We start from the raw sequence: 18,133 nt of genomic DNA on the forward strand, positions 1-18,133 counted from the left end.
CTAAATACTTTCAATTCAATATTTATACGCTGAAAACAATTCATGAGTAATAAATATATTTAAGTATATAGATTTTAAATGAGTCAGTAATCAGTTAGCATATTCACCCCATAGAGAAGATACAGTTAATTCAGAAGCCTTTGTTGAACAGGCTTAACTCATTTATCATACTAATGTTTTGAGTGAGATTAAAAGCGGAAATACATTCTCTATGCTTAGACACTTAAAAACACTGTTTCCCTGCTTAAAAAATAACAGAAAGATACAAGAAATACATTGTTTACATTATCTCAAAAAGTGTATATTAAGCTTTAGTTTATCACCTGATTAAAGAAAACATTCTTACAAAATTTATTCTCATTCTCCTCCAAGAAATCCATTCTCTTTGTTTTTAAATATAAAATGTAAGCTACTATTGACTACTTTTCCATATCCTACAGAGATAATAGCAAACACTGATGAATCCAATTACAACTGAACAAATCCCTCTCTTAAGAGGTACACAATGTGAAATCTAAGGATTTTCTCTTTGATGCTAGGAGTTACCAACTCTTCAAACTATAGCCAAAACCTTCTTCCTAAGGAAGGGCTCTCATATCTCTCTTATTAGGTTAAGAGCCTTCAAGGGCTACCCTCATAAACAGAATAAACCCCAAACCCCCAATCTTCGATGACTTGCTTTCAGCCCTCCCTTCTACCCTTCCATTCATCCTGAGCTCCAGGCTACCCTGTAGTTCCCAGAACAAGGCCTTTCCCTTACGCTCCTGCTCTTCCGCTGGAGCTTTGTCCTCTGCCTTCAGTGACCTTCAACCTTCACCTCCCCCGTCTGTCATTATCAGAATCCTTCCTGGACCTAAACCCTGTGCAAGATGGTAAAGTAAGAAACTTTATCACCACAACCCCCACCGAGGCTGTCAGCAACCTGCAAGAACTGACAAATACATCTTTCTCAAAACTCCTAGAAAGCAATTTAAAAACTACAGTAATAGGGTGACTGCTGAGTCAAGAAAATGCTATCTATAAACAGTAGAGTCTTATGGTACGCTGGCTACTCCTTCTATACCACTCACAGGATAACCATGGAGCCAGTCATGCTCCCAATGCAGATCCAGGGTCCTGGCTCAGAAGAAGAATCACCTGTGTGTACACACTGGGAACATGTATGGTATGTCTGGCCAATTGAATCTACTTGTGGCCTAAGGGACTCGCCATCCTAGAACTTGCCCTGCAAGTAGAAGACAACTCAGAGAGCTAACCTAAAGAATGCATGGGACAGCAGCTGAATGACTATTTGGAGCAAGGAATTGCTGGCTATAGGACATACAATACAGTGCCTGCCTCTTTGAGGAAACTGTTTTCTCGGGAAGAGGGGACATTCAGAACCATATAAATGGGGAATTTCTAAATCCACATGTATATGTTCAAGAAAAGATGCATACACGGAAGAGATCAAGGAGGTCCCTATGCTTTGGCCTAGAGCTATTCTCTAAACTCATTGTAAGGCTAAGCCCTGAAGGAGAGCACTTGCATAATTCAGTCAGCAAAGACTGGAGATGGTGTTTTCTTTTTTTATCTTTCTTTTTCTTTTGGTTAGGTCCTGGCATTCAAGGAAATCTCTGCCATAACAGTAAACAAAACTGCTATAGATTTAGAATGTTAAATTTAAGCTCCATGGTACCTATAAAGAATTATCAAAGATAATGCAACCTCAAAGAGACAGGCATTAGAGTACTGGATGCCAGAGGCAGCAGGTAGGAGGAATGGAGGGTTAATGCATAATGGAGGTAGGGTTTCTGGTTAGGGGGATGGAAATGTTTTACTAATGGAAGGTGTGGAGGTTACCACAGTAATGTGAATGTGAGTAGTCCCATTAAATAGGACTGGTTCAGAGTGGTTGAGATGGAAGACTTTCTATTGTATATATATTCCCACCATGTAAAACAAAGAGCAACTAAAGTGACAATGACAAATACATTCAATATTTGATCCTGGATAGGATCGAACAAGGGAGGATTAAAGGCTCAAAAGGACATTTGAAAAAATAGAAGCACAGACTTACGCTTTATAACAATGCTAATTTTTTGAACTTGATAACTACACTTACGGTGGTAACATAAGTGGATGTACTTGTTCTTAGGAAATGTACACTGCAATATTAAGTGTTAAAAGAGCATGATGTACAAAATCTATAATGATATGTTCAGAAAATGGATTGATGGATAGGCAGGCAGGCAAGCAGACAAGCTGATAGAAAGAATGAATGATACAACAGATATGGGAAATGCTGCAATTGGTATACTGAGTATCTGGGGACTAAAGGGTGTGTTGGAGCTCTCTGTATGGCGTTTGCATTATTTTTGAAATTATCCTGTGTTTCAGAGCATTTCAAAATAAAAAGATAAGAAGAAAATAAATCCCTCCTGACCCAGCTCAAATGCCTTCTTTCCTAAAATCTCCCTATAGTTTTAAATCAGTCTCTTCACCTCCCATTCTCTTCTTCATTTTGAATGACACCTAACATTTCAGGTCTCAGTTCATTCCACTGACATAATTCCAAGAATATAACTCTTCACATGTTACACAACCGGCCACTCCCCACCACCTAGCAGAGTGGTTTTACATGCACACACACACTCACATGCAAAACAGACTCCTGATTATTGCTTTTGGAATATTTAATTGTTTAACTAATATAGGGGCTCAAGCTCTGATATCAGACTGCCTCTCTATAATCCTTCCTCTATTACTTATTAACCTTAGGAGCCTTTCTCTGCCTCCGTTTCCTCATTCATCAATAGGTATAATAAAACATGCTTCATCAAATTTTTATAGAATTATCAGTTTAACATGTGAAAGGCATAGCATGGGTTTTGCCAGTTAAGCATCACTTAACAGATGTTAAACAAACAAACAAACAAAAACCTCGATCTAAGTAGACTTTTAAACATATCCCTTCTCTCCACAAGTTAGAATTATTTGAAAAGAGAATGATCAATCCAATAATTAACAACTTAGCGTTTGCATATTATAGATAATGAGGGCTATGGCATTTCTTCTAGTGTATTTATATCTACACTTTAGCTGTGGGATCAGTTCCTTTGGGGAATGCAGGCTTCAGAGGAATTAAAGAACATCAGGAAAAACCCACACAGCTCCGCTGGGAATGGGATCACTTTCCCAATTCACAGGCCAAAGAAGCAGAAACAAGCCTGAATTTAGATAGCCACAGTGTACAGCACCAACTAAAGTCCCTCAGCTCAACATCCACTGGTCCCAATGTCCCTAATGGGGTAATAGGGCTGTCAGCCAAGCCACCTTTCCAAGCTAGATGCCTTGCAGACGGGCCTCAGTCCTTTTATGAGAAATAAACAACATTAACCAAATCAATAATTCCCCAGCTTGAATCCTCCCAGTGGTTTCCCATCTTCTGCTAAGGAAAAGCCCAAGCCCTTCAAACTTTTAGGCTTTCAAAGTCCTGCAGCATCCTCCCTCTGCCCCGCCTCATCCCAATTCACTTCTCCGCTTTCTTGTCCCACCTCCTGCTATTCCTCCACTTGGCTCAAGCTGGTCCAGTGGGCCAGGCCTCCCTGCTGTATCTGAACTCGAAGATTTCCTGCCAAGAGGAGCTTTCTCAAGTATCCACATCTCTCTTCTTCACCTTTTTAAGTCTGCAATCAAATTCCCCCTTTTCATAAGGCCCCTCTGACCACCCCATGGAATACTGCGCATTCCCCCCACATACCTGGTGCTCCCCCATTCCCTGCTTCATTTTTTTCCATGGCACTGTTCACCATTAACATACCTTATGCAGGTCTTTTTTATTTATTTATTTTTTTGGTTTGTACATTAGCTCTTGCAATCATAATAAAATCTCCAAGAGAAAAGTGAGCTTCACTGTGGCATTGGAGTGTTATCCCTAAAAACAGGGTCTGGTACAAAGGGTCACTCAATAAATATTTGTTGAACAAATGAATGAACATATCTTGGGACGTTCCTAGTCTGAAAAGAGTGAAGATGTGAAAGCTGTGTGCATTTAAACTCGTCTTTTCACAAATGAATATTCCTTGTATTTTGAAGGATATATTTTGAAAAGTGTATTAATTTAGCTCAGTAATCCTCCACTGGGAATGGTTTTGCCATTATGATGGGACATATGGCAACATCTGAAGACAATTATGCTTGGCACAACAGTGGTGGGTGTGGTGGTGGTGCAGTAGGCACAGTTGTCATTTAGTGGGTAAAGGTCAAGGATGCTGTTAAACATCCTGCAATGCACAGAACAGCTTCTTATAATAAAGAATTTTCTAATAAAAAATGCCCACAGTGCTGAGGTCAGGGAACCCTAATTTAGTGGGAGGCTACATTTTTCTTAGCTCTAACACACAGCACCTAGACATTGTACTTATGAGGGAGGGAAGGGGGAAAGCAGAGGAGAAGGGTCAACTATTGGCAATATAGAAAGACCAAATATGCAAAACTTTGATACACAAACAGAATGAGTTTTAAAAAGATACCCAAGTAGTGTGTGGCAAGCAAGGAATAAAATATGCTACTAAAGAATTCACTTACCAATAAAAACCAGATTAGTGTCAAAAAAATTAAAGAGAGAGAGAGAAAGAAAGATGACAATGAATTATAAAGGAGAGTTTTTCTTTCCAGTTCCTTCAGATGTCCCTGTTATATGTATTCTTTCAGGAATAACTGACAAAGTTGAAATAAAAAAGAGGGGTAAATCCCAAATTACCCTCTCCTCTCTAAGAGCCAGCACAGCCTGCCACTGATGTCTCGGAGCATTTGGCAGGAGACAGCTCTACAAGGGAGCAGATGCTCCAGCCACTCTCTTCAAGTAACATCAGGGATATGAGAACTTAGGGAGATATTAACAAAGTGATCAAAAAACAGAAGAAGAGATATAAAGAAGTGCAGCCTATCCTCACTCTGTAAACATGTGAGCTGGACTAATTTCATGTCTAAATTACAGACTGCTCCATCCATGAAAATGCCCTGACATTTTGGAAAAATATGTCTTCAGGAAGAAACAGATAAAGCTCCATCAGTTGATAAGGGTCATAATGACTATTGAAAAAATCATACAGTATTTCTATGAAACACTGAAATTCTCTCTTCTAGAAGAATACATTGGTACAACATTAGTTTCCAATTAATAGGAGGTAAATTCAGACCCCAGTTTTCCACTCTTTTTCCTGTAAAGGCATTATTTGATGATTTGATGCTATCTTCTCAGAATTTTTTAAGGTTTTTTTTTTTTTTTTTTTTTTTTTATTCAGCTCTGCTTAGCTGACTTTGATGTGCCAACATATCACTGGGTGGCTGAAATATTCTTCCTTCTATGATTCACTACTTTTTCTTCAACAAAGCATTTTCTGAGGCTGAAAATATCCTCACTATAAAAAGACAAAACTTTTAGAAAAAGGCCTCTATGGTACTGAAAACAAATGTGCAGATATAGACAATTACTATTTGAAAAAAAATGTACAGTAAGGTGATATAAAGAAATACATGTCGTATTTTCATTAATAAATGGAAAATGAGTCATCATCATATATTCCATGAACACACAGAATCTTCTATCTTAAGATGGAAAGATTAAATGTGGGCTGAAAGACTGGTCAAACTGTTTTGGTTGGTTAAATCAATATTAGATTGGTACATAGAAAATGCTGTTATTTCATATCTGAAACTATTGAAAATACTGGACAAAGATGGAGAATAAAACAGTAGTTTTTGCTGGAGCTATGGTGACTTTTTTTCCCCAGACTGACAAAGATAAAACAATGCTAGATGGTAAAAACTCATCAACTGTAAAATGACTCACAGATTGTTTATTAAAAAAGGTAACTTACGGACAGCAAGGGAATGGCAACTTTTCCCAGAAAATCAGGGGGTTTATCACCATCTTCATCAAACACTGTCACTTCCAAAACATCATGAATATCTTTAATGGGACTAAAACAAGAAACATACCATGTATTAAATGCAAAAACACACACATGAAGTCTGTTCAATGAAGATCTGAAAACACTTTTTCACTAATTAAGTCTGTATGTCCTTAGAGTATAAAACTACCATTTAATTAAATTCCAAAAATTAAATCAAACTGACTGTATTCCCAAACCTTCCATCATGGAATATTCAGACATCTATGTGAAAAAAAGAAGTCAACTTTTTTACTATGACATTTTCCATGTCATACACTCCAGGGTAGGACACTTAAAGAAACAGGATGAAGAGAGAGAAAAGGGGTGGAGGCAGGGTGAGTAAGATGTGTAAAAGGAAAGTGATTTCAAAGTAGCTTCCAAATGAAATAAACAAAAATAATATTTTCTTTACTTTGAATTAATAAAAAATTATTTCTTTTAAAAATGAGTGATCAAAATCACTATTTGCTGATAAACATAGAAAGCCTCTTATTGTTTAAACATAATTTAACATGTTGAAAGATGCTAAAAATTCCATTCATATTTAGAAACATTTTTTTTATATTGACCAGAAACCAGACATCAGAGATAGTATAATGACATATGGAACCAAAATCACTGACAAGGCATTGGGCAAACAAGAAATTTCTTGTTCTCTGCTAATTTGTGAACCTGCTTAGCAGAATAAAATCACTTCTCATAGATTCTTGATAACTTTATAGTAATACCATCAACCCAATTCAAAATGAACTTTATTCTTTAACTTCCAAGCACAGAATATTTCTTCAGTTTTGTAGTGACAATGTACCCCCATTTTGCCCAATTCAACGCACAGCCTCCCCTTCATGGTCAAGTGCTTCAGAATCTAAAGCAAACTTGGAAACATAAATATATCCAGCCTCCTAAATGCCTGGATTTGAAAAACAATGGGCAGGGCATCAAGCCACTGAGATAAACTGGAGTTCAAGTAGCCTTTGGGAGTCCTTGAGAATTCACAGATAATCTGTATTTTCCAAAAGACTGATCGAATACAAGCCTCCAGTCATTAAAATAATGTATAACATAGACACTCCTTAAATTTAAGGTAGGTCTCTATTTGTAATTTCCCCTAACCCAGAAAGGTATCTGTCTGGATATATGGAGGCTTCTATCTACTCAGAGATTAATTTAACCAGTAAAGGATCTGCTTTATAAATGCTTTCTGCAACACTCCCTTGCAATTCAGAAAGATCTCTTCTATTATTAACACCATGCTCTGTAAAATGAAAGCATAAATGGTTTTCAGAAGGAAAAAAACAATAAAATTCACTGTTTACACATAAAAATGGACAGAAAAGTTCCATTCAAATGTTCCAGTTGGCCCTAAACATATCAGGGATAATTCTTCTCTAAATTAAAGCTACTCCTCAGTATTCAGGAGACTAAAACACTCACAATGTGAAAACTTTGTTCCATTCGGGGTTGAGGTTTTTGTAAATCGTATGCGTCTGAAGTCGGTCGTTGCCTAATTCCAACAAGCAAAAAGGATCACTCTTCCCTGGAAAGAAAATACAGACCTTGATCAAAGACAAGTAAGTTTCAAAAGTGTCAGAGGCAAAGTGAACAAAAGTCATGGCCCTTCAGTAATGATAAAATTGTGCTTGCTGAAAGAGCAGAGGTGACAGAGAGGTCCTGTATGGGAATCCAAGAAACGGGCAGGGCTATAGGTTTGGGGACATTAACATATTTAATGGACAGAGAGCATGTACACAATGGAGATCTAGCCTTGGAAGCCAATGACCTACACCTGGGTTTCACAGGCATGGGTGTCAGTTTGACATGTGAAAGGCAATCCACCTGCACATAATGCTCTAAAAAATGAAGCTCTTCTCAGTTTCCTTCCAAAATTTTCTTTAAGTCAAGCAGATAAATGGATCATTGCTTTCCTATAAGCCTTTAATAACTTATAGGCTTCTATGAGGCCATGAGAGAAGTGAAGAAAAACTTAAGAATGGCTATGTAGACGTTAAAATTGTGCTCCTGAGAGCACGGCCACACACATGCAGGGCACTATATACTTAGTTCATTATGTGAACACATGAGCTACATATATATATTTGGTGCTCTTAGAAATGCAAGAGTATAATTCCATAGAGTTCAGAGTTTTTAACTTGAAAAACAAAATGGAGTTCAATTTCTGCTTCTCCCATCTCCCCTTTTCCTTCATCTTCTTCTACCTTATCTACCACATACTCAAAAAACAGGCAAGAAAATCCAAAATCCAAAGCTGGACCCAGATAGATATTTGATAAAACTTCTCATCCCTTTTGTTGGATCTGGCAGAAGCATCCAGAATTCTAAGTGTCAGGGGAAGAATGAATGGCTCATGATGTCCATACAGCATTAACACATTGCCTGCCTTTGCAGCACACTTTCACTTTGCAAAGCAGGATGTGCTAAATTAATTAGGGGCATCAAGACAGTTGCTATTCCAACAAATGCCTGAGGCATCTCAAGCCAGGGCCTAATGCAGAGAGACCTCTTGACCTACTGGTCTACCATTTGGGTCACTGAATCAACATCTAATTCATTTAATAACCAGGAGCTCTGAGGTGTTGCATGTCAAGAGAGAGAGACTGACATGCAGAAGACTGCATAAAGATTATATGTTTTAAAAGAAGGAGAAGAAGAACAGATGCATGTTTAAGGCTCAGTATGAAACAAGAGATTTCAGTAAACTGCCTAGTGACCCAGACTCTTAGATGCCCGGCCAGAGGCTTTAAGTTCATGCTATTATCTCAGTTACCAGCCATGGATATAAGCTAATGAATTGGGGTTGTCAGTTGCAAATTATGGAAATAGTCCCTGTCTAACTCAAGCAGAAAAAGGATTTGTTGAAATAATGTCAAACAACTCTTAAAACTGTTACAAAGTCTGGAAAATCAGGCTTGAAAAATCACTAGAAACAAGTTACAGATAAGAATACTTAGGCACAAGTACCACAGTGACTACTCTTCCCCAAGGAAAGGTCTAGTGTAGACTCGGCTCCACCTGGACAATAGCCCTGTGGACACTCAGGTCCCCTGCCTCTGTGTGCTGCTGCCTCTTCCACTCCTGCATCTTTACCTGAATTGAGGAAGACGCCAAGGTCTTAGAGGAAACAGCTGATGGCTCCTGCCAAACAACGACCTGTGCCCTAGCTGCCTAGACACAGGCAGGAAGTACTTTTAGCTTCTATGGCTGAAAGTGGGTTCTGATCCCTATTTCCAAAATATGCAGTGGGGACACCCAAAACACAGAAGGGCTTTCGGATATTTAGCAACCCAAAACAAACCACCACAAAAATCCATCTGTCTGCAAAAAGTCTTAGGTTTGGCTATTTGAAGGCAGTTTTACTCTGGGAACATGTTTTTGTTGTTGTTTTTATTTTTTTTGGGGGGGAGGTAAGGTTTAGGGAGGAACCTGTCAATGTTGAGAAACCTATTTCCTCCTCAAAGATTGTGCCCATGAAAGAGAACACAATGTCCCTGCTTCATGCTCAGGTATACCAGGCTTGAATCCTCAACCCAAGCTGAAACAGCCACTTAACCATTTGTCAGACTATTAGTAGATGTCAGCACTGCTCCTTCAGAGATCCCAGCATGACAGCCCATCAGCATTTGCTCGGGGGAAGGTGTCTGACACTTTTAATGAAAGCGGCGGAGGTGCCCCCCACCACAGGGCAGAGCCAGGCCAGTCCCAAGGGGTCACAGGTGGGCGCGCACTTCCGCTCCAGCACTCTGGAGCAGGCACGCTGCTGCTGTCCCAGCTAATGAGGAGCAGACTTCCCACCAGAAACCGGGAGCTTCAGTTAAATGTCTCTAAGGAACACAACACACCAGCTCTCTGAAGATAATTCAGTCAAAGCTCATTAAAACGCTGCATTTATTAATATTACAGAATAAACAGGCAGGCAGAAGAAACAAAGACATTAAAACAGTTGTAGAGGAATTTAGGTAGACATTATGGATTCATTCCTTTCCCTTTAAAAGGTTCCAGATACACAGGGAATGCCAATACAATTTAAAGAACAAATACTGTTATTGGGATAAAAACCGTCTTCCCTAATAAATGAAATGTCCAAATGTTCCCTGATGGTACCGAGAGAAGAGCGCCTTGGGAACTGATGAGTATATATTCAGGTCTGCGCTTTTCCTCTTTGGCCCACACATCTCACAGGTAGAACGAACATCTACAGTTATGTCATTGGTGATTCAGTTTGGCATTGAGGTCTTAGCAGCCTGTACTCAGTAGCCTTCACTGTTTTTTCCACACCACTTTAAAATCCATTTATACTCCCTGAGTGGCAAATAGGTGTTTTTCGTTTAAGCAGTTTTATCTTTTTTTTTTTATCAGTTACAGTAGTTGAATGACAAGTAACAAATTTGTTTTAGACGTCAGATCATTCTTTTGATAAGTCCTTTGATCAATATTTATCAAAGCACCCACTCTCTTCCTGGCCCTGATCCACCTTGGGCCCTGACATACAAGTCCACAGAGCCACGGCCTCCAGAGAACTCTCGTAATCATGCTTCTCCTCAAGAGATCGAGTTGTTCTCCTTTCTGACCTTCCGCCACACACTGCCCTATCCCCTGTTCCAGCCTTCCAGCCTTCTCTGTGTATTTCTGTTCCACATTTAGCCTGCGCATATCATTTAAAGGGCCTGACACAGGCAGCCCCCCACGCGGACTCTCCTCGGGAGACTGCCGTGGCCTGGGAAAGAGGGCGGCCGGGAGATGCCTGGGCCCCCGTGGCGGGGTTGAGGAGAGGGAGACATGCTCCTCCCACATCCACACACTCCATGGGAAACCCCATGCTTTAGGCAAATCCTCGTTCACTCTCATATCAACTCTCTGGGCAAGGTGCTGCACATGCCATTTTGCAGGTGAGGCAACTAACTACAGAGAAATTTGATTTGATTGGGAAAAACCCAGAAACATTTTACAATGGAAGGTGACTATCAAGGTTTAGAAAGAGTACAGTCTGGCTAGCAGGAACAGGTAAGTCCTTTTAGAGGAGATGAGGACAGTTCAGAGCCTTATATTAATCAGGTAGATAAAAATATATATAAACATGCAAATAGCAGGAATTAGGAAATATGAGGGTGGATAGATGCAGAGATTGACTCGCAGTCTTTAAAGCCCATGACCAGAAGTTCCCATTTCATTTCATTTCATTTTTACTCAGCCAGCAGTCAGCAGCCATCAGAGACTGACAACACAAGGGGCAGGGCTGGAAGAAAGCATTCCTGGAGGAAGAAAATTCCTGGACCCAAGTGTGGAGCATTACAGCTCAGAGAGGCTGGGAAGGTAAAAGGTCAGCAGAGCCATACCAGATAAAATTTCCTAAAGCCCCACCTTCATACCTTATTTTCAACTATCTATAAACCATATTATTATATATTAGAGCAAATTCTAATTGCTCATGCTGGAATTCTATATTTTCCATTATATAATCCATCTATATTCTCTCTATTCTCCCCACCCACAGTCCATCTAAATCCACGCCCTATTCACAACCCTTTTAGCAAGGCTGGTATGCCTTTCTCTGACCCCTGACCTCACCAGGCTCTCCACACCCTCCCCAGCACATAGTAGGGCAGGGAGCATTTGTGCTTCTTACTTTGCCATGTAGTGTAATGGCCTTTGCCTGCAATGCTCCCCTCCCTTACTTCCCCCCAATAATACAAATGTAAACTAAGTGCCAATATAAGACATGTCTTCTACATGGAACTTTCCTCTGCACCCTTAAGTTCCAGGGAGCTTCTGAACCTCTATGATTTTTTGTTTAGGTATTATAACACCTCCTTGTATGCTGTGCCTGCTCATTTGTTCAACAAATTCTTGATGATCCCTGCAATGTGGAAAGTGCCATGCTGGGGGCTAAAAGAGGGGAATGTGATCTCTGCCTTTCTGCACCCAATTTTTCTAGTATGTCCTGCTTCTCCAAAGGACAGGCTCTCCTAAGACAAGAATGGACATCATGGCATGTCTCTTCACACTGAAGATGTCCAGAATAAGGAGTTTATTAGGACTATCGGGACAGCTAAAGAAGAGAAGAACTTGATTTTGCTGAGATAGTATTTTACCAAATTCCTGATTTCTAACATTCTAACATAAAACAAACTGGAACCAGTAACATGAGCATTTTCTTTCTTCTAACCTCACTCCTTTGCCACTGCATAATTCCATAAGCCACCATCATCTACCAAACTTGCCTAGCATTTTCCATTTTCACTTTTCTCCCCTCAAAATGCTTGCTCCTCAGAGTTGCCAGGATACATTTTCATAAATTCATATCGGATCATGGCATGCCTTCATTTTAATCGTTTCCAAAATTCCCTAACCTGGTCGATAAATTCCCGAATCATGTGGCCCCTCCTGATACATGAGTCTCCTCTGCCATCAGGGTCCCTTATTTCTCTATTCTCCAGCTTCACTTGTTTTCTCCCAAGTCCTTGGAAAAGCACTGAAGGGCTTTGAGTATGCTGTTCCCTCATTTTAAAATGTTGTTCCCTCATCTCTGCTGACCTAACCCCGTAAAATTGACATCTTATAAAAAATACCATTTCCTGCAGGAACAGCAGCCAGGTGCCCTTTAAATGAGTCATAGCCCCCTATTCTTGCCCCAGGCAATATAATTGTAATTAGACAATCACTGACTTAATTAGTTTCTTAATGTGAGAGCAGGAACCAATTCTTAACATAGGGTCTCACACTGAGGAGGTATACTTGCTGAATACATTAAGATGTTACCTGCCAAGCATTAAGAACCCATCCAATAAGAAGGAGGGATCCTTTCGCTAATTCACAAAACAATGCAAATGAACCAAATCCATTCATTCTCATGATCCCATTAAGTTTTCAAGCCATAAAATCTTTTACATACTCCTAAATTTTACACCGACTAGAGTCCATTTTCTTTGTCAGAAAGTTACAGTAGACAGCCTGTCAAATGAGATTTATATCATTTTGAATGTGATTTAAAAAAAAAAGTTGATCTTGGTGTGGACTCAGTTATTCATGAGATTTTCATGAAAATTAAAAGCACTTGCTACTGCTGAGCTTTCTAGCAATTGCAATTGCACACCTCCCTTTGAAAATAGGGCATCATTACGAAGAGAGGTATGACTGGATATGGTTTCAAGAATCAGATAAAAACATACCAGAAAACGGGCATGTGGCTTAAAATTCCAGTAAACAATAACTATAAAACTATTTCTCTTCTGGCACTAATGACCTTTGGCATTAAAATAAACAAAAACAAACAACAACAAAAACTTATAGTCACTGCTCTAAATTTACAGAAATTATTGAGTAGCTAGTATTATAGCATTTAGCAGGGACATTCCTAATCTGAAATGTGTGTTCTAAATGCAATACCTGGGTCAATGGTTTCTAAGGTTTTCACTTTATATATAAGAAAAAATTAATGAGGCCATAATGGTATTACATATTGATAAAACTATTTTCCAGATTATCAATATAGGAAATGCTAAACTAATTTAGTATGATAATTTCTATGCCACGAAGTACAGTATTTTTCCCATTTCGTTTAGCAGGGAATAGAAATGGAAACAATTCCAGCCATCTCATAGTGGTAACTGTAGATTTCTCAAAGTAATTGATGGGCTAAAAGTGAGGAGCAATGCTTATGTTTCCAATATTATCTAAAACTGGGGAGATTATAAGCAAAAATATCAAGGCGGCAATAGCTTGTACAATTCTATATACCAACTACCTCCAATAAAATTAATTTAGTTAATTTAATAAACAGTGGAAATAAGCCCTTATTTATATGTGCTGGTCATGTTCATTTGGTTTTAATTTAACCCTCAAAATATTCGTGAGGAAGTGAACACAAGGCTGGTATATTATATAACCAAGATTGGCTCATAGATCTCTGTTTCTAAATACACACCTCTGTACTGTACCATAATATACAGGGATTAAATGACAGCACACTACTGTAAAAATAAAGGACAAAAACAGGGGTGTTCATTTTTATCTTCAGTGAAAAAATCATGGACTGAGTATTGATGTACTTAAGGCACCAGTCCCAGGCACACGGAAAGGGCTCCTGTACTTACTGAATGAACCGAGGACTTTGCCACCAAATTGGTAGGTCAAACCTGGGTGGGGAACAGATCAAGAGCTCCTCCTAATGGCACAACCAAGAAGCCAGGGAGCTTGACACACCTCCCTCATCCACAGCATACGAGTCTCTGCCTACACCGGGTATTTATTCCTCAGAGAGGACGAGAGGCGAAGTGGGAGTAAACAGAAGCCTACTCTCCCCTATCATAAACTCCCTAAGTAGGTGCTCAATGAATATTTCTGGAGCATTACCAGATCTACCACCAAGTTGGCTCACCTTATGTTTGGAAAAACTTAAAGAATAAAAAGCTGAGAGAGCTCTGCTGGAGCCCTTGAAAAGGAATAGTGGTTCTAGAATTAAAGGCATCTTTGTTTTCCTGCATCAGGCACTGCTGTACTCCCTAATATCCTTATTTATTAAATAAGACTTTTTCATGATAACTTACATTTCTTCTGGGTTTAAAACCTGTTGCCTTTATCATTCCTCTGATAGATATTTTGAGATTATTCTGAGATTATGTGTTATTCTGATAGTTATCTTGTTTATTAACATTGGAAACAGAGAAACGTCCAAAAGACAAACTTATTGCCAAGATGTCAAGAGTATCCAGGTCCATTTGGAAACTTTCTGTGTTTGATGGGTATAATTTCTATGGTAAAAAGTGTGAAAAGTTACAGAGATGAAAGGAGAACAGCTGTGAGGCTACCGGACGGCAAATATTGCGAAACTGTGGGTAAAAATGGTATTTCCAGTTTTGTCCCTCAATAGCTCTTCATTTTCTGATCATTAGATAGAGATTATAAGAATGTCTGAAACACGAACAATAAGAAGGAATTGTGCTTTAAAAGGATAGGAACTATTCCTACATACTACATTATGTTGTATAATGTATTATAAAATTATTTTATATTGCCTTACATGTTATATCATGCATATATACCTTGTCTTGTATCATATTATGCTGTGTGCTAGTACACTACACAACTGTTATGTTTTATACCATTTAATATTATATTATATTATATTATAGTCTACACTGAGCTAAGCTTAGAATGCTGCTCTGCGTGCTCTTTTGCTACTATTGGCATGATGACTTAAAGAAAAATATAAGTTTCCAAGTGTCCTCTTTTACACCAGGATTCTTAAAGGGCAGTGGCTACTGGTTGGGGGATGGAAGAACAAAGCAAAGAGGGAATGAAGAATAGCCACTTTTGCTACTGGAAGATTCCTTAGGGGAAAGGAATAATTATATAATAAATTCAGGAAAATAAAATAAAGAGAAAGCTTAAATAACAGGGAAGCAAGAGGTATGAAACCCACATTATGACTCTAAGAACATGAGAAGAGCTACTGGCCAGGTTGTCATTTTGGTGATAAGCATTATGCAAATGGCAGTCAGGATAGTTTCAATGTTGATGTGCTAGATTAACCCTTACATGTCGTAATGCTGCAGCTTCTCACCAATATTCTATTACTTGCAATAAGACTACCCAGAACCTTCTCCATACATGTGCTGAGCTCATCAGCTGACTTCTCTCAAGGTAAGACAGGCTTTGTCATCAGCAATGAGATAAGATGCAGCTGTGACGAGAAAACATTTCAATTCTCTAAACAATTTTCGCATTAACCCATTGTCTACTTTATTATCTTTCTGTGGTCCATGAGGTAAACTCTGAATTTCTTTCTAGCATATTAATTCATAAACCTGATGTGCCCCTGGGCACAGTAAGAAATTCTCTGTGAGGGCCTCTATTGAGGATAGATGCTACTCTCTCTCATTTAACAGGAAGAATGTGGGATGTGTTCTTCCTAAAACAGCTGAGTTTTAAGGCTAGCAGCAGTGGAGTGAAGTATGTCGTTCTCATTAAACCTTACATACAGCTCTGCTCACCTTGAAGCTCCCAGTACAATTTATCACCTGTTTTGTGAATCAAGGCCACAGGTTGGGTTACTCTGACAGTAATGACAGTAGACAGGGTAAGCTTTTACTTAAAGAAGATTTTAGGTTATCCTGGTCACAAGGTGTTTGTGAGGCAAACTCGTTAATAAAATAATCTGGCGGGCTCCTCTATTAGGATAACTGCTTATGACTAGCCACACATACTGCTGGCTGTGACACTGAGAACACTAGAATATTTTCCCCAACACTGGAGGGACAGGTTGCAAAAGCAGGGAGATGGCTTCAGACTCTTTAAAGCAAAACAAAAACAAGCCTGTCTCTTATATACAAGTAAATGCCAAAAACTTTTAAAAAAAACTACCAAGCTATATACAAATGTAAGTTTATGAATATGGAAATACTTCCAATCGCACATTTAAATGGCACACTGGGGGAAATGAATTAATAATCAGAGAAATAATAAATACATGTTTTATATGTTAGAGCATAAAAGTCTTTTATCTTTTACAAATATCTTTTAACAGAGACTTAAATGATAAATATTTTATCATATTTGAAAAGTTAACATTAACTTTTCTCTTTATATAAAAACATATTTTATATAACACCACTTTGGTATATATAGATATATTTTTTAATTCCATTATCTAAATATTAATGGGTTCAATATTTCTAAAATTTATTTTATTCCTTCCTTAGACAATACCTATATAATCATAATATCAATAGCAACTGATTATAAATATCCCTCTAAATTTGTCATAGTGGAAGAGCCAACTGATATTTTCTTTTTGGAACTGTTACCTGTAAGGAGATGGATAATTTTACAATTTGCAAAGCACTGACGATGGAGTGATGAAAGCATCCATTTCTCCTCCAGTTTGGGAGGGGCCTGTACCCTGCAAGCTATAACTGTAATCTCCATGGGTACTGCCATGAACAGCCACAGACGTTTGCTTTATCACGACCCCTGACTCTCAGAACAAACTAGAAGCATCGTCATTATGGCTTCTGGTGTTGTTTCAAAGAAGCAAACTACTACCACTACAAAAAATAAAATAAAATAAAGCTACAACGAAAGAAAGAAATGTGGAAGTCTTAGAAAGTTCTCTTTTGCATTATGTCCAAAATGAACATTGTTCGTTAGACAATGCCCCTGGCTATTCGGAGTAAACATATTTCTTTTTTACTTGCAGGCAAATACTTCCTTCTCTGAGCAATGGTATACTTAACTGTAAAGTAAGCCTAAGCAGAAAATGCTTGGTATGGAGGTACACAAAATATGTAGATACATATTTCTTAAAAAATGTTCCTGGCACTGGTAAAGACGGTACCTCTTTCAATCCATATTCAAGTGACGCTGACATTTTTATAGCATCTATCAAGTATATCCATATTGCCATCTCATGGAAAACTGAATCCATTTCTTTTTTTCATACAGAAAAGTTACTTTACAGCCCTCTGAATTAGGTTAACTGCGCTGTCCTAAGCAATGGCTTGTTTGGTGACAGACTGGAGGACTCACACAGGGGCCTGATGTCCATAAAACACATAGACTGTGAAATTTCAATTTTAAAATGAAGTTTAATATGGTCCAAAGACAAGTTTACCTAATGATCATGCCTCAATTCTGAAGAGTGATCATTTTCTCACAAATAGTAGAGGGGTAGTAAAATGTCAGGGTATTTCATCAAACCTCAGCGCATTACGTGAATTCCATCCGTGGCTTTTTGTTACTGGAATTCTTCAGCATTCACCTTCATTATTCAAATTTGCCTTCCAAAACTATCAACTGAACATCTGAATATAAGGAAAACAACATTATCCCCAAAAGCTATTCTTCTGAAAAGAGGGTTTTTGCCTTATATTCCGGTCTTTGCATGAAGGATCCTCTCTAATCAACCTTATTTAAAAATCAATGTACTCTTTGGGGAAGATACCTTCACCTAACACAACCACAATCAAGTCTAATTTGTGAGGCTTTATGAGTATCATCTGAAAGGTGGCTAATGCAGGTAAATGTGTTCCCATGGATGCATACAGTTGTAAACAAGCCTTAAAAAAAATTAAAGCACTACAATTAAGGCTAGAGATCACAAACTACACATCTACAGAAGGAATTTTTAAAACTTCTGTTCCTCAGTATAAATGGGCCCTTAGATCTTGAGATGGCATTTC

At 38.5% G+C, this 18,133-nt stretch overlaps 1 protein-coding gene across 10 annotated transcripts in view; it reads right to left on the reverse strand.

Moving 5' to 3' along the window:
* Positions 1-18,133, reverse strand: part of MCTP2 (multiple C2 and transmembrane domain containing 2) — a 254,637-nt gene that overhangs the window by 99,610 nt on the left and 136,894 nt on the right. For all 10 annotated transcript variants that reach the window (XM_077124086.1, XM_077124089.1, XM_077124091.1 and 7 more), the window contains 2 exons: positions 7,374-7,476; positions 5,865-5,967 (listed from right to left, as the gene is read on the reverse strand). In XM_077124086.1, the coding sequence (XP_076980201.1) occupies positions 5,865-5,967; positions 7,374-7,476 (206 nt within the window). The remainder of the gene's footprint in view (positions 1-5,864; positions 5,968-7,373; positions 7,477-18,133) is intronic.

The sequence above is a fragment of the Tamandua tetradactyla genome, chromosome 12 (assembly GCF_023851605.1).
Source record: "Tamandua tetradactyla isolate mTamTet1 chromosome 12, mTamTet1.pri, whole genome shotgun sequence".
NCBI lineage: Eukaryota > Metazoa > Chordata > Mammalia > Pilosa > Myrmecophagidae > Tamandua > Tamandua tetradactyla.